Genomic DNA, 22,819 nt, shown 5'->3' with positions numbered 1-22,819 from the left:
AATTGATTCCAGCAAAGATCTAACATGAACCTACATTAAAATTGCATGACATGAAACATCAAAGAACACAGAGCCCCAAAAACAGAAGGAATAAAAGGGGCTTTTATCTTTTATTTGTCTCTGACATCTGACACACGAGTCCTCAGAAGCTCCGCCAGCTCTGTCTGACTGTCAGTCGGAAAGTTTGTCGGAGGACTCCTTTGGGACCGAATCGTGACAAAAGCAGTTACAAACGTGACCTTTCACTTGCTATTTGGTATGCTGTTAGATCTGCTGTTGTCCCCCTAAAAAGATTGTGATGCAACAGCTTTACTGCTAAAATCAGACCATTGCTCAGGTCACGTCAAACCCTTTACCTTCCTGATGAAAAGATGGACATCTAGAGGAATTAAAGAGAGTCATCTGGACATGAGAGGAATCTGGGGACACAAACATGTAGATGAAATGATAGATTTGACCTTTTCACCTTTGTGCTTCTGCATCATCGTGAGTAAAGGTGATCTGGGGGGCTTAGTGGGTTATGGTCAATATTTAAGTCAATATAAACTGTTCAGACACACAAACACAACAGCACACTCAGCAGTCAATGTCATTTTATCACCTCTGAGTTGAGTTGACCTCTTTTGTCGATGGCACATCTGGTTACTATGGTGATGCTATGGCAAAAAAAGGAGAGCGATGTGAAGGTGCAGTTTTATATTAGTTCTTAAAAAATATGGAAAAATAATGACAACAAAAGTGTTTGAAGTCTTCTAAAATATCAATTATTTGTGTTGGAGACAAACCTCGGTGCATGTTGGTTCTTCACATAGCTGAAAAAAAATCTGTTCTCCTCAAGGCGATATCTCACTCTCCAAACTTTATGTTTTCTGCCTAACTCTTTAACAGCCTTGTGTTTGTGTGGAACCTCCAGGACCATAAAGGTCCGTTGGGCGTTGGACCTTTTGCTGTGACTTAACTTGACTGTTTTTAGAATATCCAGGGTAGAAGTTGATATTATTAGAAAGCAATTTGCTATTTTGTAGCATCAAAACTGTTGAAATTCACTAAAATCTTCCTTTTTATTGAATTTTATTCAATTCAATTCAATTTTATTTAAAGTGTCTTATCATAAAAAAGTTATCTCAAGACACTCTACAGTTTAAGTTGGACTATAATGGAGAAAAGAAAAACAGATCCCAGCAACTTAACAAGGAGTGAATCACAGCGTGGCAATGGCGAGGAAAAACTTCCTTTTAGAAGGCAGAAACCTCGAGCAGAACCAGACTCATTGTTGATGGCCTCCTGCTGTGACTAGCTGGGAGGGTGTATGGGGGCGGTAAACAGATGGATGGAGACAAGAGTGAGGGAGGATACAGTGAGAGAAAAGTGGAGAGTACAGAGTAGAAGTGAGGGTGCTGGAGAGAACCCTGGATCCGTTGATGTACCTGATATTTGATAGGAGCGTGCTTCATTATTTTGTTTTGATTGTTTTTTATCATAGGATCGTATTTACTGGACAGATCTGGAGGACGAGGCCATCTACAGTGTCAACCGTCTGACGGGTCACGATGTGACGAAGGTGGCGGAGCAACTGAACAACCCTCTGGACCTGGTGGTGTTTCACGAGCAGAGGCAGCCCAAAGGTAGGAGTCATGATAAATATAGGAGCCTTGCAGAACAAAAGATGCTCATAATTGCTGTCGCCAACTCTACGTGAATCAAGGTTATCAAGTAGAAATCAGCTGTTCTGATGGTATGTTGGGAAGAACGCTGATCACAACATTATCATGGTACCGTCAGATTACGCAGGAAGTTGATGTTGAAGCAGAAGAAAAGTATGTGACCAGCACTGTGTGATAGAAGCTTTCCTTTGAATACCTTTTTTTTTAAGGTCTCGCTTTCATATCTCAGCTTTCATCTTATGGTTTTCTCCTTGCTTTCAGTACAAGCTGTTTGATTAAAAGGGGTCATGAGGACAATGTTCTGACTTTGATGACCTCAGGTCAATGCTGAAAAGCTCTTGTGTGGCATTTTTCACAGAGGAGGGATTTTACACATAGTATTTCTCAGGTAGTTGTATATGTAACATAGAGCGGTGGTTATTTGTTTATTATTGTAAATATGATATTTTTAAAAAAGCTAAAAAAAAAGTGTAAGTACTACTTACAATACAATACGTAGTATTTTAGCCATGTTGAGAGCAGTGTCTAGGTTCTTTTAGTTGGTAGTAAGTAAGTAAGTAATTGTTATTTGTATAGCGCTTTTCCAGACCAGGGTCACAAAGCGCTTAAACAATCAAAACAATATTCAATAAAGTATAGTAGTTGGTGGTCTTCTCACAATTGATAACACACACAGTTTTCTGTAGTAAAAAATATGAAAAACACCCCATAAATTCCACAGGAATAAAAGGAAGGTTTTATACATAACTTGTACTATACATTATACATATGTAGCTTCTTGTATTTTTTCTTGTTTGTGTTGAAACAACATGACTAGAAACATGTGTATATTTATTTCTCTCTATCCATCCATCCATCCATCCATCCATCCATCCATCCATCCATCCATCCATCCATCCATCCATCCATCCATCCATCCATCCATCCATCCACCCATCCATCCATCTGTCCATCCATCTATCCATCCATCCATCCATCCATCCATCTATCCATCTATCCATCTATCCATCTATCCATCTATCCATCTATCCATCTATCCATCTATCCATCTATCCATCCATCTAGCCATTCATGTGTTTCTCATAAAAGTGTGGGTCACATTATCATCTATGTCGCAGTCTTTATACTGTACATGTAGGACCGATGTGGGCTCGGCTCGTTAAAATCTCACAGCTAGAGACTACACTTCCTCTCGTGTTGGCAGCTGATTTCTCAGATGTGCTTCTCTCGAGTGTGTTCGAGCGAGTCAGGAGGCGGAATCGACCAAGACCTGACCTAATTCTACGTCTTCCCACATGGCGGGAGTAGCAATATTTTATTTTTTTCTTTGCTTTGGGGGCTAGGACTTATTTTTATTTGAGTGCCCAGATATAAAGAGGAAGTTTAGATGTTGCCGAAAGGAAGAGTGGAGTAGGAAGTACAGACAAGTAATATTCACTTAAAAAATATGATTTCCAAACATAATCTGTTTTTTTCTCTTATAAAGTATATATTTTTTATTTTCTATCAGCCTTAAATGTAAAAGTGAATTTAGAGCAGCAGTATGTATCATTTTGATTTTAATGATTGGTTTATTATAAAAACGGACACGACTCATGTAGCAATACTCCCTTGCTGTTATTTTATCATTATTTTTCACTAAATTACTCTAGACTACCTGCCCTGAGAGTCTGTGAGTGTCTTGTAACCACCTAACTGCTTTACAGCAGTAGTTCAGAGATCTGAATAACTGAAATACATTATCAACGTACCAGGAAGATAAGCCCATTTTCTATGACACAGAAAGTGTAAATCTTGCATATTGCTGCTGTTCCAAACTCTTAGGATAGTGCTACCAATAAGATCAAGTTAGTTCAAAACACAGTATATGTAAGTGTGGGTTAAAATAAAGTTGTGCATGTAGGATTATGATTATGATAATGAATCCATCTTATTCACACATCCTTTGCGATGTGTTTTCTAAGAGGGAGTGAGACAAAGATGGAGTGATGTCCGTAACCAAGTTGCAGCTCTAGTTGAAGAGTGTTTATGGAGTTAGAAAGTGAGATGAAAAGTCATAAACCAAATTGAAATGATGAAATACTGTTGTGTTTTTTTATTTTTTTAATAATTTATCACGCAGATCAAATTGAAGTTTTGGGGGTTCTACCTCATTGTGAGACTCTAAGAAATGTGTGAAAAGTCTGACTGCAATTTTGGAACGATATTTTTTACTCAACTTGAATCTTTTTCGTCTCCGCAGCTCCAGACACGTGTAACATGGGTAGTTTACCCAACGGTGGCTGCGAGTATCTTTGCCTGAAGGCCCCTCAGATCACAGACCACTCCCCGAAATACACCTGCGCCTGTCCCGATGGCATGGAGCTGGGCCCTGACATGAGGCGCTGTGTTGTAGGTAAGGCCAGCCACCGACCGAACCAATAAATCAGCACGTCCAGAAGGCGACTTCATTAGAGAATCCTCCGCTGAGGTCTCACTTGCTGCTGTAATCAGTGTGACATGATGGAGCACCAGGTCATTACACTGGTTTGAGGCTTGGTTCTCTCAACACCAGGAGAGGAATTACACGGTTCCTTTTCAAGTCTAATTGTCCGGCTTTAAATTATTTATCAGTAGCAGACACTAGGAGGACTCTATCTACACACTATTTTAACTTGAAGAGAAGAAGAAGTCACATTGGACTCACCACTAATATGTGATAATGAAGAAAGATGGTTGCTGAAGTGGGACAGAGTTTATCCCAGTTCCCTGCTCTTGCTTGTACAGCTTTTATTTTTGCTGACCTGGATACTTTGGTCGGGTAATTCCCAGCTCCTGCAAATCTAAATCTTTTGTTAGACTTTGTTCTGTTTCCCACCGCACAGGTGCATAAAGAGACACAGGGAAACGAACGAGTGAACGAAGTGGTCCACCTGGAGGATAGCATTGAATGCTCAGCAGAGCGCTGCAGTTGTTGAATTGCTTTATACACTTTTCTTTTGATGTCTACTGAACACCACTTATTTACCAGCCTCGTTTTGTGCTATTTACCTCCAAATGTTTTGCCGTAAAAATGCACAGGGAAAAACAGGATAAACTGTTAATGTTGTCAGTGCAATATAATCCCCAACCTGTCAAACTTGAAATCTGACTGGCTGGCAATTCAATGAGTTCTATTGTCATTCCACTTGCTGTATGCCCAGTGACGACACCAAGGTGAGTGTACAACAAACCATAAACTAAGTAAAGAAGCTGAAGTCATGATCTCTGTGAAAGAATAACAATATAATGGGCAGTAATCCATCCACTAATCTTCAGATTGTTTTGTCGATCCATGATCAATAGGCTAAGTAAGTTAGTAAGTAATTAATATTTATAGAGCGCTTTTCCAGACCAGGGTCACAAAGCGCTTAAACAATTAAAAACAATACTCAATCAAATAAATACTTAATACTAAGACGTCCCTCTCCCCAGAAACTCTCTCATCACGTGGAATAGAGAGGGGTTCCTAGACCTGGCGGGAGGTATTGTCCCAGTTGGATATGATGTGAAGGTGTGATTTTGGAGTCCCTCCCTAATGATAAAGCTTATCTCTAGTTCAGGAACCCTTGTTCTTTGGGTCACTACCTTGAGTTTGCTTTCATAGATGAGAATAGGAATTTAGATATTAGGGTCTTCATTGTCAAAGCAGAAAGTTAGCCCAGCCGGCACTAAAAAGGGGACATCAACCAAGTGCCTGCCACTGATTGGTCTGACAGGGACGGCACCATAGCCTCCAATTTTCGCAGTGTTGTGTTATGAAGGCACAGCCCGCCATGAGTAGCTAGCAAGGCCGTTGGAAACAACAGTGTAGAGCTGAGTCAGTTCAGTCAAACAGGCTTTAACTGTGAGGTCGAAAAATTCCAATATTCTTATCAGCGTATTAATGTACATTATATATTTATTTATGTGCATACTTTATATTGATCTACTATCAATTATTGATCAGTAAAACGTTTCTATTTCTATATTTAAAACTGATTTAAAACCCTCTTTGTTCAGTGCGACCAAGGACGACCACGACAACGCTTGCTCCTACTACCACTACCACCATCCCTACCACAACGACCACCATCTTCACCACAACAGAAGCCACCTCAACAACGACTACTCCGCCACCCACCACCACCACTTTGGAACCAACCACGACCACCATCACCACTGCTGCTCCCTCGACGATAAGATCGGTGGCGCGGCCATCGACAACAACCCTCTTCCCTCAGAGACCCCGGGCCACCTCAACAGAGCACCCTAGGACTCCTCCTGCCACCAGCACGGAGACCACCAGTGTCAGCAGCAGCAGGCAGACTTCTACATCCACACACACTCCTCTACTCGGCCCCGGGCCCCCTAACAGCATCCAGAGAGAGAGCAACGGCAATCTCTCACACCGAGGTAAGAAGGTCACCTCCAGCTTCATCACATGTGTGTGTGTAAACGTGTGTGATACCGCCTGCCGTTAACACAGCAGGGACGAGAGATTCACCATCACGTCGTCTTCCCCGTCAACATCTGTCTCTCCTCCATTCATCTTCTCCATGCATCCCTCTCTCACAGTGGATCGCCGGCTCTGTATGCCACAAGTCCCTCATGAGCAGTGTGTAACAGAGCTGTCAAATTTAACAAACGACGCCCCTCTGCTTTCTCATCTGCCACCTCCACCGCTCAACCCCACTTACTGACAGCCTCCTTTAGCTCTCCTTCCTCTACCTTTAAATACTCACCTGTCCTTTTGTTACCTTCACCAGACTGCAGCGCTAGTAAGAAGTAGAAAATTGTGTTTCTACACAATTACTGTTGGAGGGATGCCAGTGTGTCGGGTGCACGGTTAAGTCGCATAGATATGACCTAAGAAGTTGAAAAGACTTCCCTGGATCACACTTGTTTTGACTGCAGATTGTTAAAATGCTACTGCTGCTTGGACACTTGAATGGCAAAATGCTCTTTAGATATTTTGTAGCTGCCTTGAGGCTGTCAGGATTTCTTTTTGGATTGGGTGTGTTTTTTATGAGTGGCAAGTGCTTGTGTGATCCGTCTTGTGTGGTAGCTTTTTAGTTTTACAGTAAATGTCCAACTTAAAAACAGCTAGTTTGTTTATTGATCATGTTTGAGACTTCTCAGTGTTTCAGTATAAACGTTGGTATAAGAGGCGAGAGAGTTTGGGAAATACAGAGCGGGTGTTATAAGAGCTGCAGTGCATAGACAGTAAATACACCAGTGAGGAGGCGACATGACAGTTGAGGCATTGTCACAGGGAGAATGGGAGTTAAAAAGTGACAGTAAAATAACATTTACAAGAAAGAATAAGAGGCGGAAAACAAGAAGAAGGGAATTTTCAGGACTTCAGGGACGTGTGTTTTTAGCAGCTCGGAATAAAAGCGTTTTTCTGAAGTTGTCGGCTTCCTCCCCCAAACCACAAGTGCTCCAAATGAGAGGTGAAGCAGATGAGAAACTGGGGCATGAACATGGTGTATCTCTGAACCCATGGGCCATGTGTTATCATTCGCAACTGGCTGAGCACTGTCGACATCAGCTGTGGCACGTAAGCCGGCGTGGTGGAGGGAGAGGTGGAGACAGCAGACAGAGCAGCTGCATCACTAATTTGAAGATTACACTTGTCATGTTTATTTATTCAACATTCAAAGTGGAACTATTAAAGACATGTGTGGATGTTTGAAGAACAGAACACTTTGAAAGTACATTACAAGTCTTTGCTATACCCTACGGAATTTATAGAATCCTGAAGTGTGTATCTTGTTCTCTCAAGTTGTAAGACTTCTTCATGTGTTCTGTAACGTCTGCTTTTATCTTGCGCAAACTCATACATTTTCAAAGCATTTCTTCATCTTCAAGATAATTGAAAAGTTGGTCTGTCAGCAGGATACTGAAGTCCAAGTTTGAATTCCAAGCATTAGTTATTTTTTCTACTTTCAGGTACTGAACTTTGAACACTCCTACACGTTCATGTTAATTCATGTTTGGAGCGTCTCTTCTCTTCAAAACTCCCCCTCTAGCCTGAAGTAAAATTCGAAGCCGCTCATCATTGCCTTTCTCTCTCTTCATCTCAGCTGCCAGTGATCACTACCTCATTGGTAACAACATCACAGTTGCTGTTCTGGGGATCGTCATACCTATCGGTGAGTCTTGCCGTCTTTGTTCCGGTGTTGTCTGTGCTCTGGGTGTGCTTCCTTCTCCTTGCTAGTGTGTGTGTTTGATGCATGATGTGATTCATCACCGTGTGTGCATGCATGAATTACAGGACATGTAGACTGATGATTCTAAATTATATGTCTGATTGTTTGAGGTGTGTGAACACATCTGTTAAGGGACTGATGTGGCATGATTCTCACACTACAATGCTTAAACTTTGATGTTGGGAAATACAAAGTGTTGAGCAATATGTGAGTTCTCTTCAAATGTTCCACGCTGCCAACACCCTATTCTTCACCACTCTTTATTTCGCTCAATTACTAGCCATACGGAATTAAAAAAAAACCTGATTCTTCTCAAATATTCTTCCGACTAGCATCATAATTATTATAACTATTACCACAACTGTGACCATTGGTTATATATTTCATGCATATGGATTATTAATTTTATTGAGAAGCTACACATTTTATCTTTAAAAAAAAAAAATGAATGTAAATTATGATTTTTAGAGGCTAATATAATTAATATGTTTAATAGCTTTTTTCAATTTATACCAATTTCCAAAGAAAAAAAAAATTATTTGATAACCAACAGTTACAAGAACCAATTTACTGATTCACTAGATTTTTATCAGTCTATATATATTATGTGTTGAATTGAAAAAAATAATATTATGACCTAGAAAGTATTCTTCTATTTGATCTCTTCATGCTCTTTTTTCCTATGTCATGGTCAACTGCATCCAAACAGATAAATACTGTTAGCTAGATGATGAGGACAAATGCATTGAGCTGGCTTATTAACCACCGTTCGCCTCCTGGACTCGAAAAGCAGTTATGGGCCAGTTACCTTGTCAGTCAGCAATGGCCGGACTGCCATCAAATTTGTGTCGTCTGATTGAGATCAGAGCAATTGGAAAGATTTGTCTCATGAGTTCAACAAGCACCTTTAGCAGAGAGATGTTTCTGTGTCTTCCATTAACCGTGCACTGACCCGTTTCCCTTCAAAGATCAGGAATATAAAAGCTGGAGAATATCCTTGATACTAACACTAAAGCTGTGCTGGAGCGCCAACGCGCTTCTTGTCTGAGGGTCGGCATACAGCTAAACAATCATCCCTCCCCGCGGTAGAGTTAATCTATTCTATTAGCGCAGATTAGGCTGAAAATCTAATTTTATGGATATATTTAACACGTTCTAACGTTCTAAGCTAGCTGAGAAATCAGCTGAAAATGTGAATGACCTCGTAGCGGCTCCATATGTGTCCAATCAAGATCTCTTTCATCCTGAATGTTGAATCGGTTGATTAGTTATGAAGCCACATTTTCCACTCTCGACAATTGAGATATCAGCTCATTAAAATGACCCCTGAGACGATTAACCCTCTGAGCCTCGCTTGCATCCGGTCGGCCCTTTCGACGCTCGTACATTGAGGCAACAAATCTCTTAATGCTGCGTGGCTGGCAGCTTTGGAGCATTAATTATAGTCGGTCCGCAAGGGTCCGGATTTTATGCGCCCTACACATCAGCTAATGGTCCACGCCCACCAACTGCTCCTCCCCCGGAAACTATGATAATCAGTATTTAGTCAAAGCTGCTGTGTTGCTCTCTAATTGGTATGAAATGCTTCAAAAGAGACAAAGATGATAATTATTCTAAACAAATTAGCTTTTAGTGAGCGCTTGCCTGGTTAATCTGGAAACGGATTTAGTTCTTGCTTTGCAGACACAGCATAAAAGGACATTCTCTCCATTATGTACGTAATAAATAACACTATTAAAACAAACTACACATGATATTGCTCATCATGTCACCCATCACTCTCATCAAACTAACATCTGCAAGATACAAACTATTTCAGCGAAGCAACAACATTTTAATGATCGGCATCATTGCTCACCTCTTTTCTCCATTTTACAATGCAGCACGTGAGTGTGTTTGTGTGATGCAACAACAACAATCTAATAAATTGAACTTTTGAATGAATTAATTTATCACAGTATTAGCTTCTGACTTTGACTGAATGCTACAAGGTGAATATTTAAGCTACCAAGGCTCAATGTTTTTATAGTTTGATTGTCTTTTTCTTTTCAGATTTTAGAAATATTTCAGGTATAATTATATAGTTTCAAAAAAAAGATGAATCTTAGTGCTTAAACTTTGTATTTGCTATCTATATATATATATATATATACAGTATATGCTACCAAGGTTAGCCACCATGCTTTACTTACTACTTTTCAATCTTTAGCTTGACAATCGTTTTACCCAGACAGTGTTTCATTTAATGATTGGAGTGAAACCTTGAGCCTGTAGTTTAAAGTGACTTAAGTTGTTTGTGCGTGCTAAAAGCGGTGCTCTGTGTCCCTTGGGCTGTGTTAACGCTCCCGCCGTGTGTTGTTGTTGTGTGTGTGTTAAACACATGCAGTCCCTATCCTTGCCACAGTGGTCATCGGCCTACTCTGCACTGGCGGCTACCTGATCTGGCGCAACTGGCGGCGCAGGAACACCAAGAGCATGAACTTCGACAACCCGGTGTACCGCAAAACCACGGAGGATGACGACGACGAGATTCACATCGGGCGGCACAGCGACTCCATCGGCCACGTCTATCCAGCAGTGAGTGGCAGTCAGCCGTTCATAGCGCTTCCATTAGGGGGTGGCATCACAGACAGCAACTCTCACTGGTACTCAGGGGCGCCAATGCACACCACCAGCAAGTGAAGCTAACCGCTCCGGAAGTCGGCGAAAAGAGTTTGGGGATGAAAAAGCCTGTCTGTTCATGTTGGCCTGGTGAAGAGAGAGTACAGGCCTGCACATGCACACACTCTGCAGTAGTCAGCCCCTACCACGTCCCACTATTGATCCCTTCTTGACCAAAATCACGATACATCCCTGTCATCTAAACACATCCCATCTCTGCGTGTTGTGTTGCTTTTCCTGGTGTTTTTATCAAGTTAAGACTATTTAACATTTCACACCAGCACAAGTTTGTTGCACTGGGCTGCAAAATATCAGATGGAGATGCACAGAGCTAACAAGACTGCTGCATCCGTATTTGGACCTGAGACAACCACCAAAGTCGGTCATTCAATTTAAATATGTGGGAGTCAGACATGGGCCAACTGAGAAGCTTTAGTTGAGAGTTTGATGCGAAATTTAGAAACTGGAAGTGAAGTTTTGCTGAGAAAAAAAATCTTGTGGTGAGAAATGAATCACAAAAAAAACATTTATTTAATGATAAAGTTGTGAAAAACATTGCAGTATTATATAGGTTATTTAAAACAATAAAAATGTACTGTCAATACATGGCAACACACTCATCAAGCATCTGCTGGTCATGTGACCTATGCGACCAGCAACTTTCAAACGTAATCATTTTATACTTCAACTAGTCCACACTAGTTTGTGACTGGTCTACTTGAAATTTCAGCTACATTAGCTCTCCACAAATGAAAATAATTAGTTATACACTTCTGTTCAAATTGATTTTTAATTCACAAATTTAAGGCAGCAATAAAACACAAAGAAACTTTTTTTTGCAGCCCTGGTTGATAGTAATAGTAGCAGATTTATTTTCTCTGTGATTCAAATGATTTGTTTTAAGGTGATATGTGTCGAGAGAAGAAAAGCACAGAATTTAGAACACCTTTTTAAAATCTCAATAAGGATCCCTTGTGAGTAATTAAAAAAATAAATACATGATTGACTTGGGGAACAAAAAATGGAAAAGTGATTTCTGAATTTTGTGAGGTCAGCTGTCAGGACACATGTTCCTTGTTGGATTCAGTTTATTTATTTATTTTCTTCTTCAGAGATAAGAATCCAGCAAGGAAGGGCGGCCAAATTGGAGGGGGATGGTAGTGTTTCGCTTTGATCGGTTGGCATAGTAACACAGATTTCTTTGTGTTGCTCTGGAGAGAAGCAGGCAATGAATTCTGGGTATCACTGGCATGGACTACACACACAAGCACACTGATGAAAACAGGTCCCCGACAGAGTCATTTAGGATTCAAGGTCGAACTAACAATGGTCCGTCGAGACACAAAGAGCGACTCTCACCAGCTTCCTTCTGTCTGCATCTGCACTTTTAACGAAGGATTGTAATTATTTCCTAAGAAACTTTTTGGATTTAAACCCAATAGCATGACCTTGCCCAAACAAATCCTGCTTTTTCATTTCAATGTCTGCACCTAAAACACAAAATCCAATCCCAACGTGGATTAATTGCAGATCTCAGCCTGAAGTGGATTTTCACGAACAGATAGATCTTCTCTCCTGTCTCTTGGGCTTTGTCGTGACCAATCAGATTGCATGAATAATCAATCTTGCATTATGTGAGGCAGACAATAGCAAATATTATGCTTTTGCTAAGTAATCAAATGGAGGATGAAAATGTATCAACAGGAGTTTGTGTAAACTGAATCCAAACTGTGATTTTCTGTTGTCTTAGTCTAGTGATGTAGAGCAGGAGTCCTCAACCTTTCCTACACAGAGAACGGCTTTATCCTTCATGATGGTTTTACTTTGCTGATTATTTTTTTCATAGTCAAGTGTCACATGATGGTGACAATCATTGGCACATCGAGAAGAACAGCAAAATCTTCACTGTGAAGAATATCTTCAAATTCTACGAATATATTTTTGTGCCACTTGTTAAAAAAAAGCCTCACAAACAGTTGTTACAGAGCCCTGATCATGAGGTGTTCCTTAACCACACTAGAGATTTAACTCTGTATTTTAGCACGCCTAAGATTAATTCTTACTGAACTAGCTTTCTGTTGAGAGAGTCTCCAAGAATAAACTGACCTTTAACAGTTTCTTAATATTGCCACATTATGCCACATTCTGGTACTTTAGAAAGAAGGTTTAGGTTCTTAATCTACACATTTTTTTACTTAGTGGCTCTTCTATGCTCTTCTGACCTCTTGTCTATTAACCGGGCTACCAGGTAAGCTGAAATCCATCATTCTGCAAAAATAAAGACTAATAGACTTGGGACTACTACTAGACTCCTGGGCTACTTGGAACACTTACTAAAGTAGTACAAATTTAGTCCTAAACCCATGTCATACAACATCCAGACATCATTTGTGTTGCTTTGTCCCAAACAAAAAATCCCCATGAAGATAAGCGAATGACAAATTGTCATTTTACAAAGGTCAAGCTTTGACGTCTAAATCCAAAAGACTAAGCTGGAGCACTATTCTGATTGGAGTCATCTGACCAGAACATTGGTAATATTGATGTCCAATGCATACTGGATTAGAAATGTCAATGGAACTACCGCTCAGGTCCATCCAGTCACCATCATGTGCATACGATGTTGCTTCACGCATGTACTACACTACTTCTTGATACAGCCATGAACAAACCCCACTGATGGTAAGATTATATACATTTGTTCACACTGCAATTACAACCACCATAGAGAACTGCATTACATCAGAGTTACTTTCCATCTTGCGTCCGTATCCTATATCACAAATCAAAGCTTTATAATTCCATGGGTTATTTGTGTTAAACTACATGGGGAAAACATCACATTCCCATCAATGACATTGTGCAGATCAATATTTTAATTTTAGTTTGGAGGTCGCACAAGTTAAAATATAGTTTGATACCATGGTTCATCGTTTGACAAGAAATATGCTTAATCTACTCAAATTTCACATTGGATAACATTAAGGTTAATTGTCCTGGACACATGTACAGAAGGTAAAAGCGTCAAATCTAATGTTGTGTGGTAATGTTTGTTGACACATTTCAACTGTCCCTGTAGTTCTATTCCAATCGTTTTCTACATCAGTGGCAATAGCGTCCGTGCTGGTAGAAGGATCGGCTCTGAGATTTATTTAAACTGTAATTTGTAATTTAGTAAATTAAAATAGCCACTGTTCCATTGTGTGACTCTTGGTAACAATGTGTTTATCTGCTGTTTGCAGTGTGTGGCACTCAGTCAGGAGGATGATGGTTATCCCTAAAGAGGGGGTGGGGGGTTGCCGCCTCCCCTCTCCCTACAGCCTTCACACCTCCACATTGAGCGGCGACGGAGAAAGAGACGGAGTTCCATTTTGCCTCCCCCTTAAGGAGCAGGGAAGACATGTACAAACCTTAACTCTCACTCTCTTCTCTCGTCTGGAGTAACACTACTAGCCTCTACTACCTCCTTAGTGTTCTGTTAACTTGCCACCCCTGCTTTGCTTCTCTCTTCCCGCCTGATCTTAGAATTAGAGATGTTTTAAAATGCTGCTTGGTGGTTCCATTCTCCTCACTAACCTCATCAGGTAGCAGTAAGAATGATCGAGGTTTTAATTATGTCTATTTATTTGTGTGTGCTACTGTGAAAATAATAGTATATTTGTGTGCAGTTCCTCGCCGAGAAAACACAAGGTAAGAAGTTAAAACAGAGACGTCTGTGCAGCAAATATAGGTCACAAAGGTAGCTCAGGCAGACATTTTTTAAGTGTAATAACTTTGGTGTCTGCTTATTAGGATGGTGGCTGGTCACATGGTGTCACCACAAGACTGAGTAATTGTCCAAAATAGTTCAGGTGGTCAACTTAAGCAAAATATAGGAAAAATGTCATATTCTTTATATTTTCGCTTATTTCTTATCAGTCGAAATTAAATCCGATATTCTTGATTTGTAGTTTGGATTGCTATAACCGGAATCAAACCACCACTACCAATGCTAAACATAATATGTGCGAGGGAAACCTTTGCAGACCTGCTTCCCCACCTCAGATGCTGCATACAGGCTTGGAATGCTTCCAATGGCTTTGAATTATTGTCATTTTTCTTTCTTGTTTTAGACCAAAACGTAAAATCGTGCTCACAGCTATACACATAAATGTCATAGGTTTGTGTTTCACCTCCACTCTTAGCATTCTAGATGTTTTATGCATGAAACACATTTCAGGACCACGGTCAGTTCATATTGTTTTCCATTGCTTATTGTGAAAAGACCTTCAGACCAACAACAATCCAACGGTCCTGTGAGGAGAAATTGTAATTTAGTGGAAGGTTGTTTCAACAATCTTTGTAAAGCCAACTTTTATAATAATTTCAAGACTCACTTGGCAGTCACAACACTTTTTCATCATTGTATATTTCTTGGCTCATCTGAATATCATCCTTCTACTCAGTATCGGTCTTGGCAGAAAAGCCTTGTGACTTACAGTAGGAGCTAAATTTAGCCAAAAGGGGATGGGAGACGTTAAGAGAAAAAAAAGACGGTGTGTTTGGAGGTGATTTTGGGGTGAACGAGCAAGAGCTGCCATGGTTTTTTTGAAGCGAATCGCAGGATTTGTGCCACCAGAGGGTTGTGCCTCGGGGCGAAAGTGAACTGAGGGAGGAAAGGCTTGTGGGTAATCTCTCCAGCTATCAGTGGTGTGATACACTTTTCAGTCCCTTTTGAAAATCCAGTTTTTTCTTCTTTTAAGTCTAGTTTCCTCCTTTTTTTTTTTAAACAACAGGTCTAATTTTGGAAGCGGTAAACACAATGTGGTGCTTAAAAAAGAGATTTGAGTTGAGTTTCTCATTGAAAAACCAACAAAAATAAATTCTGAAATAATACATTTAAAACGGTAAAGACTAAACTATAAGCCAATCAAGAGAACAGGTAAGAAACCACAACTATTTTTGTTCATGTCAAAAAGTAGTTTTGCTTAAAATGAGCCTAACTTAATTGCATTCCACACATCTGTCTTTCATGTTTTGCTCCACTGACTGCTCTTCTGAAGTAACTTCACTTGATACTTTAAACAGCCAGTTTGGATGTTGGCTAACTATAATCTACATCAATGCGTTTGATTACTGATCAAGATGTTTCCACTTTACCTTTTAATGCTGCTTCTCTGTTTCTGGATTAGACACACATTAGATAACATTGTCGCCCACTGCATGCTGGGCTTGTAAATCTTTGTAGGAGTTTTTCTGCGAACAGATGAGTAGTTAGCCAAACCTTCCGGGTAGAGATCTGTAAGGCGGATAGAGAGAGAATGGTGTAGACCGGTGTGAGGAGCCCATCTTGCCACCGACTCGCTTCCAAACCACTGACTCTTGATTGAATTCATGCTCAGTGAATAACACAATCTCAGCAATAGTTTGAATGGTGAATAACAAGGAGCTGCTGTGGAAACATGACAAGATTGATGTTGTTATGGTGGATTAGCAAGATGGATGTCCTATAAATATGGTGGAGAATTTACACCAGATTATAATTAGGGGCTTTAACCTATCCTGTATTGACTCATTTTGAATAAGAAAAGCCAAAAAAAGTTAGGGTCTTAAAATTGACCTTACAAAAACAGAACAGGGCCTCAAGCCCAGCCCAAAGATCCAGCTTTGTCGGAATTGACAGTTTAGAAATTGTTATTATTATAGTATACAAAAGTGAAAGGAATCATAGGTCCTTGCTAGTGTTCTTTATCTAAAACCAATGTCTTACCCTAATCTTGTAGGATAGCAGCCCAAAAGTGGATGTGTTTGATGGCTTTTTAGGTCCTGGAATTTACTTACTTATTTACTCTTCTATGACATCAGAGTCGTACCCACAACATTTGAGAATTTGCTCTCCCCAGGAAGCCAATAAAAGGCAGTTCCTCTGTTTATACCTGGTGTGGTGGAAGAGAGGTTTGTCAGATATTTGGTATTGGAGAGGACATCCAGCACAATTTGAGATGAGCCACTTCTAGCCTTAATTATGTCAAAGAGCTGTAGGCCACAATATGAGAGAATAATACTTGAAATAGCAAAAGGGCGGGTGAGTCCCAGTATGCTGCTCATCAAGCTAAGAAATAGAATTGTTGATTCACAACTATGTGGATAGTGATTTCACTGGAAAACATCCCAGGGTTCCTTCTTTTGGAAAAACCTGAAGAACAATGATAAACATATTGAGGGTGTATGAAATCCCACTTCTCCTCTATTTTTCTCATCTTCTGACAGACTTGGCTCATAGGCACTCCTTCCTGCAAATAAACACCACGCAGATGACGGATGATACATACATACTCTTATTCTGACGGTTTCTTGAAACTTTTGCTCATTTGAAATTCTATTGGTCCCATCGGGGAGGAGGAAGCGTAGACAGACAAAAGCAAAACAGAAACTAAGAAACGACTGCCAGGTTGTTTGGCAACAAACAGATGCAGGTATTGCTGTGCGTGGAAGATAAATGCGGGATTGGTTATTCTTGATCTTTTGCTGCTCTTGGGCAGGAAGTATTCCCATTTCAGTGAATTTGTCTCAGGCAGTGATTTGGTGACTGTATCTGATATGAGGAGAGGAAAATTGTCCTATCCGCTCTTCACTTCCAAGAGCGCAGGGAAGGAACAAGTTGTGCGAAATAATAATGTTAGAAGATAGCAAGCATATCATAGTCGCGTTTATGTTATCACAACCTTCTCTGTCTTTACAAGAGCAATGATTTCACACACCTTTGAGGGGAACTTTATCAGATTCATTACTTATAGCAGCATTTGTCCACATCATAAGTGACAAATATGTGTGTTTGTGTGACAATTTATTGTGTTTATTAAGTTAAGTCAAAGTTAATTGAAGGTCTTCAGTGCAGAGAAGTTTCAAAGTCAATCACACACTGAAATCGTTTAGCAGACGTTCTATTTATCTCAATTATCTATGTTTATCTGCATTCACCAAACAATCCCATCAAATTTCCTTCCTCCGACATCTGTTTTAACCTGTTCCTTATCTTAGCTTAAACACTTGCATCTTTATAGGTCATGATATCAATATGAACATGAATTTCATTTGATTTGTTATAGACAAAACTCTGACGGGCTACGTCCAATTACTTATTTGGTTAATTCAACAAAAACTTTGCTTAGGTTATAAATACTCAAACATGTGCCTCATTTTAGGCATTTTTGTCAAACTCGAGGACTATAGACCTTATCGGGCTATTTTGTTACGCTTCAATTTCTGTCAATGCTTATATTATGACCAACGTTATAATACGTTATATGTGTTGAATTTGAATTTAGTCACTAAACCCAAAATATATTAGTTAGCCTCCCAAGAGATTAACATTTTAACATCCCTTTCTATTAAATTCTAATCAAGGAGAGCCAGCTGTACATTTTCCACTATATATTTACCAACTTTTTATCCTGATGTCGACTAATGAATTTTGATCAGTGCAGACTGAAATTACGCGACATGAAAACTTTCTTCTTTTGGTACAACTTCTCAAACCAGGTGTTAGATGAGACAGAATTAAGAATACTAAAATGTCTAATGGCTACAGATCATTCTGATGTATTCCTTTTTAATTAGTTTTAACTTTTCCTCTCTGAACTATTCCTGGTGGTTGACTTCTGTGCTCTTCTCCTCTAACCAGAATCTTCTAACATCTCAGCGTTTCACTTCATGCATGATGAGGCTTTGAGTTTCCCTGAGCTTGTTGTTGCTGCATTTGCTGACATCCCATCTAGGCACTCTCCCTTTGGCCACTGCTGTCAGTCTTTAGTTACACACTTTCAGACACACACATAAAGGGGAGAAATAACCTGGAGTCCTACAAATAACAACAAACCCCATGAGCCAGAAGGAAAAAAAACATTCTCCTGACTGTGAACCAGCAAACAAAGCCGAGAAGCAACAACACGTGATAAGCTGCGCCCTCGGCTACGGATTTGGACTGTGAAGCAAAACTTTTGCTGACTCCAGTTGGCGGACGATTAGTGCTTTTTTGATCCAGTGACTTTTCCTTCACCGACTTATCAAGTGGGACGATAATTTTGTGAGTGACTTGTGCTTGTTTCTCCTTTCCAAAAAAAACTTCCTGTTTCATATTTGATCTTCTAAATGTTCGACTACCTGGAGATTGCTGTCCATTCATCTACTGTTTTTCTAACACTGAATTGTTTAAAATTTAAATGTTTTTTTATTTATATCATATAAATGGGGATATCTTGAAATAGAAAATAACTACTGATTTAATGATGGTAACTGAACCATTTTAATTTACATGGAGAACAATAATACATAACTTTTTAAGAATTTGTTTTCTTCTATTTATCTCCATTAAAATGGAGCAGATGGGGACTGGAGAATATCCCAGCTACTTGGGACAAAGGCCAACCAAATGTATTTATTAAAATTAAAATTAAAAAGGTGTTGCTGCAAGACCTTCAAAGTAAGAAGGGCTACAATTTATCAAGGGCACACAATTGAAACACGATAAGGTGAGAGATTACCGGAAAATAAAATCTATTTCCGCTCAAATTCTTCAAGTTCAGCATTATTTTTGTTCAAAAATGAATAAAATATCCTGTTTCCAGTCAGACGACAAAAACAAGACAAAATTAAAGGGATCTGCTTTCAAGGACATTAGACAAGAACAGTAGTAAAGAGGTGGGTTGTGAGTTTTGGGCATGCTGTTCTTTCTTGTTACAGCTGAGGTTCTGTATTTCATTATAGTTAGTTGTATTATAATTAGTGTTTGATCATTCACGTGTCATTAATATCACAATCAGGTCAACACCACAAAATTGTTCTCCATGTAAAATTGTCAAGGCTCCTACTGTTCTTCTTCATTTGTTGCTGATCAGTCAACGTCTAGATATTTTGTTGCCACCGTTTGTTGCACAAACTTTTCAAAAAGCCTTCTGCACTGTGTGAATGGAAGTGGGAGGAGCTAATAAAGGGGTGGAGCCTGAAATACAGTTCAACTGATTTGAATTCTGACTTGTAAATATCTTTTTCATACTGCAAAAAACCTTTTGATAATGTTTTAAATGTAAAAGACAAAAACAAAAAAATGTTGTATATAAACCTCGCTGGGGTGAAAGGAGTGTAGACTATATATGAATTTATTTGTACACAAGAGCACTGGATTTCTTTACTACTTGATTGTAACTCAAATTAATAATCTGCCAAAGTGTTTTTATTTTGTTTCTCTTTGTCTGTTCCATTTATTTGTCCTTCTGCTCTATTAACAGCAATCGCAGATTCTTTAATGATCGCGCTCCGTTTAATTCAGTTTAATAGATTTGCTTGTTGTGTGTTTAAAAAAAAGGTTATAATTTATTGGTGCCTTGTTTTTTTGTGCTCCTGTAAACATTTACTCTCTGTTCTTCTGTGTTCCGTGTCAGGGAGCGGGTGGGGGATTTAAGATGGGTGGACGGGGGTTTTAAAAAACTTTAGCAACTTCTGTACTTACATGGATTACCTGTACTGTATGCCAAAATGGTCTCACTCACGTTTTTATGAAATCAAGCTGTTCATAAATATCTCTATATATTGATATATTAAATTTATAAAAATCTGTCCAACTCTGTGTGTTTGTCTGACTTCAATGCACTTTCATGGTAGATCTGAAAAGGTAAGGTATAATAGGACTACACTTGAGTCATAGTTCAGTATTCATGAGGGACTTGACTTCTAAAGAAATATATATATATATAATTTGGGAGATGAACTGTCAAATGTCTCCCTGCCATAGTTTTCTTAAAGCTATAAGATTAAACAGGCTCTAGTCAGTTGAGGGGGGTAACCAAATCGTCATCTTGACAGGGGTCATCTTTACGTGGTCTTGGCCTGAAACCTTATTGGTCATCAGCAGAACAACAATTTGTTGCCTGTTTTAAATTTTCATTGTCTATTTCTAGTACATATGTTTCTTTTTCACGAATGTCCATGCTTTTGGTCAGTATTATTAGCTCATGACCAATATTGTATGTGATAGTTAAATTACCTTCCTGGTAAATCCTTTCAAAAAACGCATTTCCAAGAGGCCTACACTTTCCTTCCTCAGAAAACTTTTCCAGCTTTTATGAAAGTGCAAAAACAACAGTGAGGCCTTCCTCACGGTAGGTAAGTATGTCCTAGGTCTACCTCAAAATCTCTTTCCAGCTGGACATTGCCTGAAGGAGGGGTCTGAATTGTGCCCTAAAAAGGTCCTTAATGTAAAGAAACAGCGTTTTAATGAATCAACCACAAATGGCTGATCTCCTTACATATCTGTAAAGGAGGGCCCACACAGTTATTTTGGTCCCATGCATCCTTGATCTTGTATTAAAAGTCATAAAGTTTGACATTGACTAAATGGAGAGATTTAGACTCAGCTCCTCCATCACCACGGCAGACCGATATAGAAAACCTTTGGTTGAGGTTTACACTGATCTGCCTGTCAATGTTACCTTCTGTCTTTAATTAACTTGAAACTCCAAGGATAGTTAAGGATCACTCGTCTAACCATACTAAGACACTAAGACTTTGCACACCTTGTGACTAAAAATCGTGGTCCCACATTTAGGAGGGACGCGACCTACCCTGAGGCTGATTGAAATTCAGCCACTAATCTATCCAGTGAGAGCAGAAGGAAGCCAATAGCACCATTGATGTGGTTTTATTTGGATATACATTTTAGCTCATAGATTTCCACGATTGTTCCACACCAGGATATTTCTTTGGATACGGATAAGGAATATATCAACAGGGAGAGTGAGGACATTGATGTTTTGTTTTGAGTTTGTTCACAGTGCTATATCTTGGTTTGATTTACAGCAAATAATATATGCTGTATATGTTTTATTTTTTTATTGACAGAAGAGTGTTTCTTTGAAGGTTGTTTTGGAAAGAAACCTTGTTCCTGAAATAGTTGTTCATCTATTCGTCAGCCCTGCGTAGTATTGTCGATGCATCCTCACACTCCTATAATCCAAGATAAGCGGGTCAGACTCCTGACCCGTGTGACCTCATTATGAGTTGAGCAGATCGACGGAGCAGAAGATGGACCAATCCAAGTCAGGTAAGAGACTTTTCAGGAAAACACAAACTTTGTATGTGTTGCTCAAAAAAACTGAAACTCTGACATACTTAATTTTTTTTCAAACAAAGACCTCTTAATAATAATAGTTGTAAGTAAGTAAGTAAGGTTATAATCTGAGTCTGTAATTTAGGTCATTTGATTGTAATACATCTGTTATGAACACACCCGTTGAACTCAGGAAGCAGGAGTCAAAAACTGACCACGACATTATGGCATGTGGTCCGCTGGACGGCTTGCTTGAACCCTAATAGATTACTATGCATGGTGATATGGGGACCTATGAAGATATCAGTGCTTAGTATACGATAATGAACAGACATTTCCACTTCTTTATCTCGTATTTGTCAGTCTCTGTGCACAAGAGTCTAAGTGTGTGCTGGCAGACTTTTCACACACTCGGACACACGAGAGGACGAGTTGATGGACTGAGTACCATTAGGAGATAATTGCAGCTAAAAGTCTCCATGCTAACAAGGCTAATGCCAAACCCACAAAGATATTTGTTATTTAAATTTTGACCATTTTTTCTTATGGACACTTCTCTTCTTCGCTGGTGCTTCTCTACCGAGGTCCTCCTGATTAGCATGACAAAAGAGAGCGACTACTAATCATTGAGATTCAGATATGGAGGCAGCATGTGTGAGTGTGCGAGGGTGCACACGGGCGTTGTATATCAGAGTAATTGGTTGACACAGCAGTGTGAGTTGAGCATGAGGGCATCTATACACAGCACACAGTGGTGCAGCCGGTAATGGGCAAACTGTTGTCGGGCTTATTTCCCTTCAGAATGGTATCTGTGGTACACAGAGGCTCTCGTCACCAGGATGATAAATACATGCCTAGCACAATTACACCAAATAGTCTGCCGCAGATAGTTCATATACAGTGTACGTGCGCCGTCCTGGGGATTAGATTAATTAAATGTCTGTAACACAAGGGAAAATTAGGTATAGATATTATGTGCTGGCCACTTAAGTACAGTCACACTGCAGGTGGTTCTTTGTCAGTAAGTTCTCAACTTTTCTGCTGTGATGTAACCTCTGACACACATACTGTAGGAACTATTTAAGTGTCAGGAAACCTGTTCTCTGATTATCAGCAAGACTGTTTACCATCTAGTTAGGTCTGTGCTTCACAGTGTTATGGTTATGGTCATGTTAGTTGTTGATTCTATAGCTAATCTC

The 22,819-nt window shown here is 39.5% G+C and overlaps 1 protein-coding gene across 3 annotated transcripts in view; it reads left to right on the top strand.

The window, feature by feature from the left end:
• lrp8 (low density lipoprotein receptor-related protein 8, apolipoprotein e receptor) overlaps window positions 1–20,136 on the top strand; it is a 142,091-nt gene extending 121,955 nt beyond the window's left edge. Inside the window, exons 14-19 of one of the 3 annotated variants that reach the window (XM_087785373.1) lie at window positions 1,484–1,625; window positions 3,907–4,059; window positions 5,685–6,077; window positions 7,751–7,819; window positions 10,263–10,453; window positions 13,780–20,136. In XM_087785373.1, the coding sequence (XP_087641499.1) occupies window positions 1,484–1,625; window positions 3,907–4,059; window positions 5,685–6,077; window positions 7,751–7,819; window positions 10,263–10,453; window positions 13,780–13,818 (987 nt within the window). In that variant the 3' untranslated portion in view covers window positions 13,819–20,136. Of the gene's footprint in view, window positions 1–1,483; window positions 1,626–3,906; window positions 4,060–5,684; window positions 6,078–7,750; window positions 7,820–10,262; window positions 10,722–13,779 lie in introns of those variants that run through there. The other 2 variants (XM_087785372.1, XM_087785371.1) reach the window with 2 other exon arrangements.
• Window positions 20,137–22,819: the final 2,683 nt, after the last annotated feature.

This window comes from Callionymus lyra, chromosome 2 (genome assembly GCF_982586985.1).
Source record: "Callionymus lyra chromosome 2, fCalLyr1.hap1.1, whole genome shotgun sequence".
Lineage (NCBI taxonomy): Eukaryota > Metazoa > Chordata > Actinopteri > Syngnathiformes > Callionymidae > Callionymus > Callionymus lyra.
The sequence above is the reverse complement of the archived record's forward strand: the minus strand, read 5'-3'. Positions and strand labels throughout refer to the sequence as shown.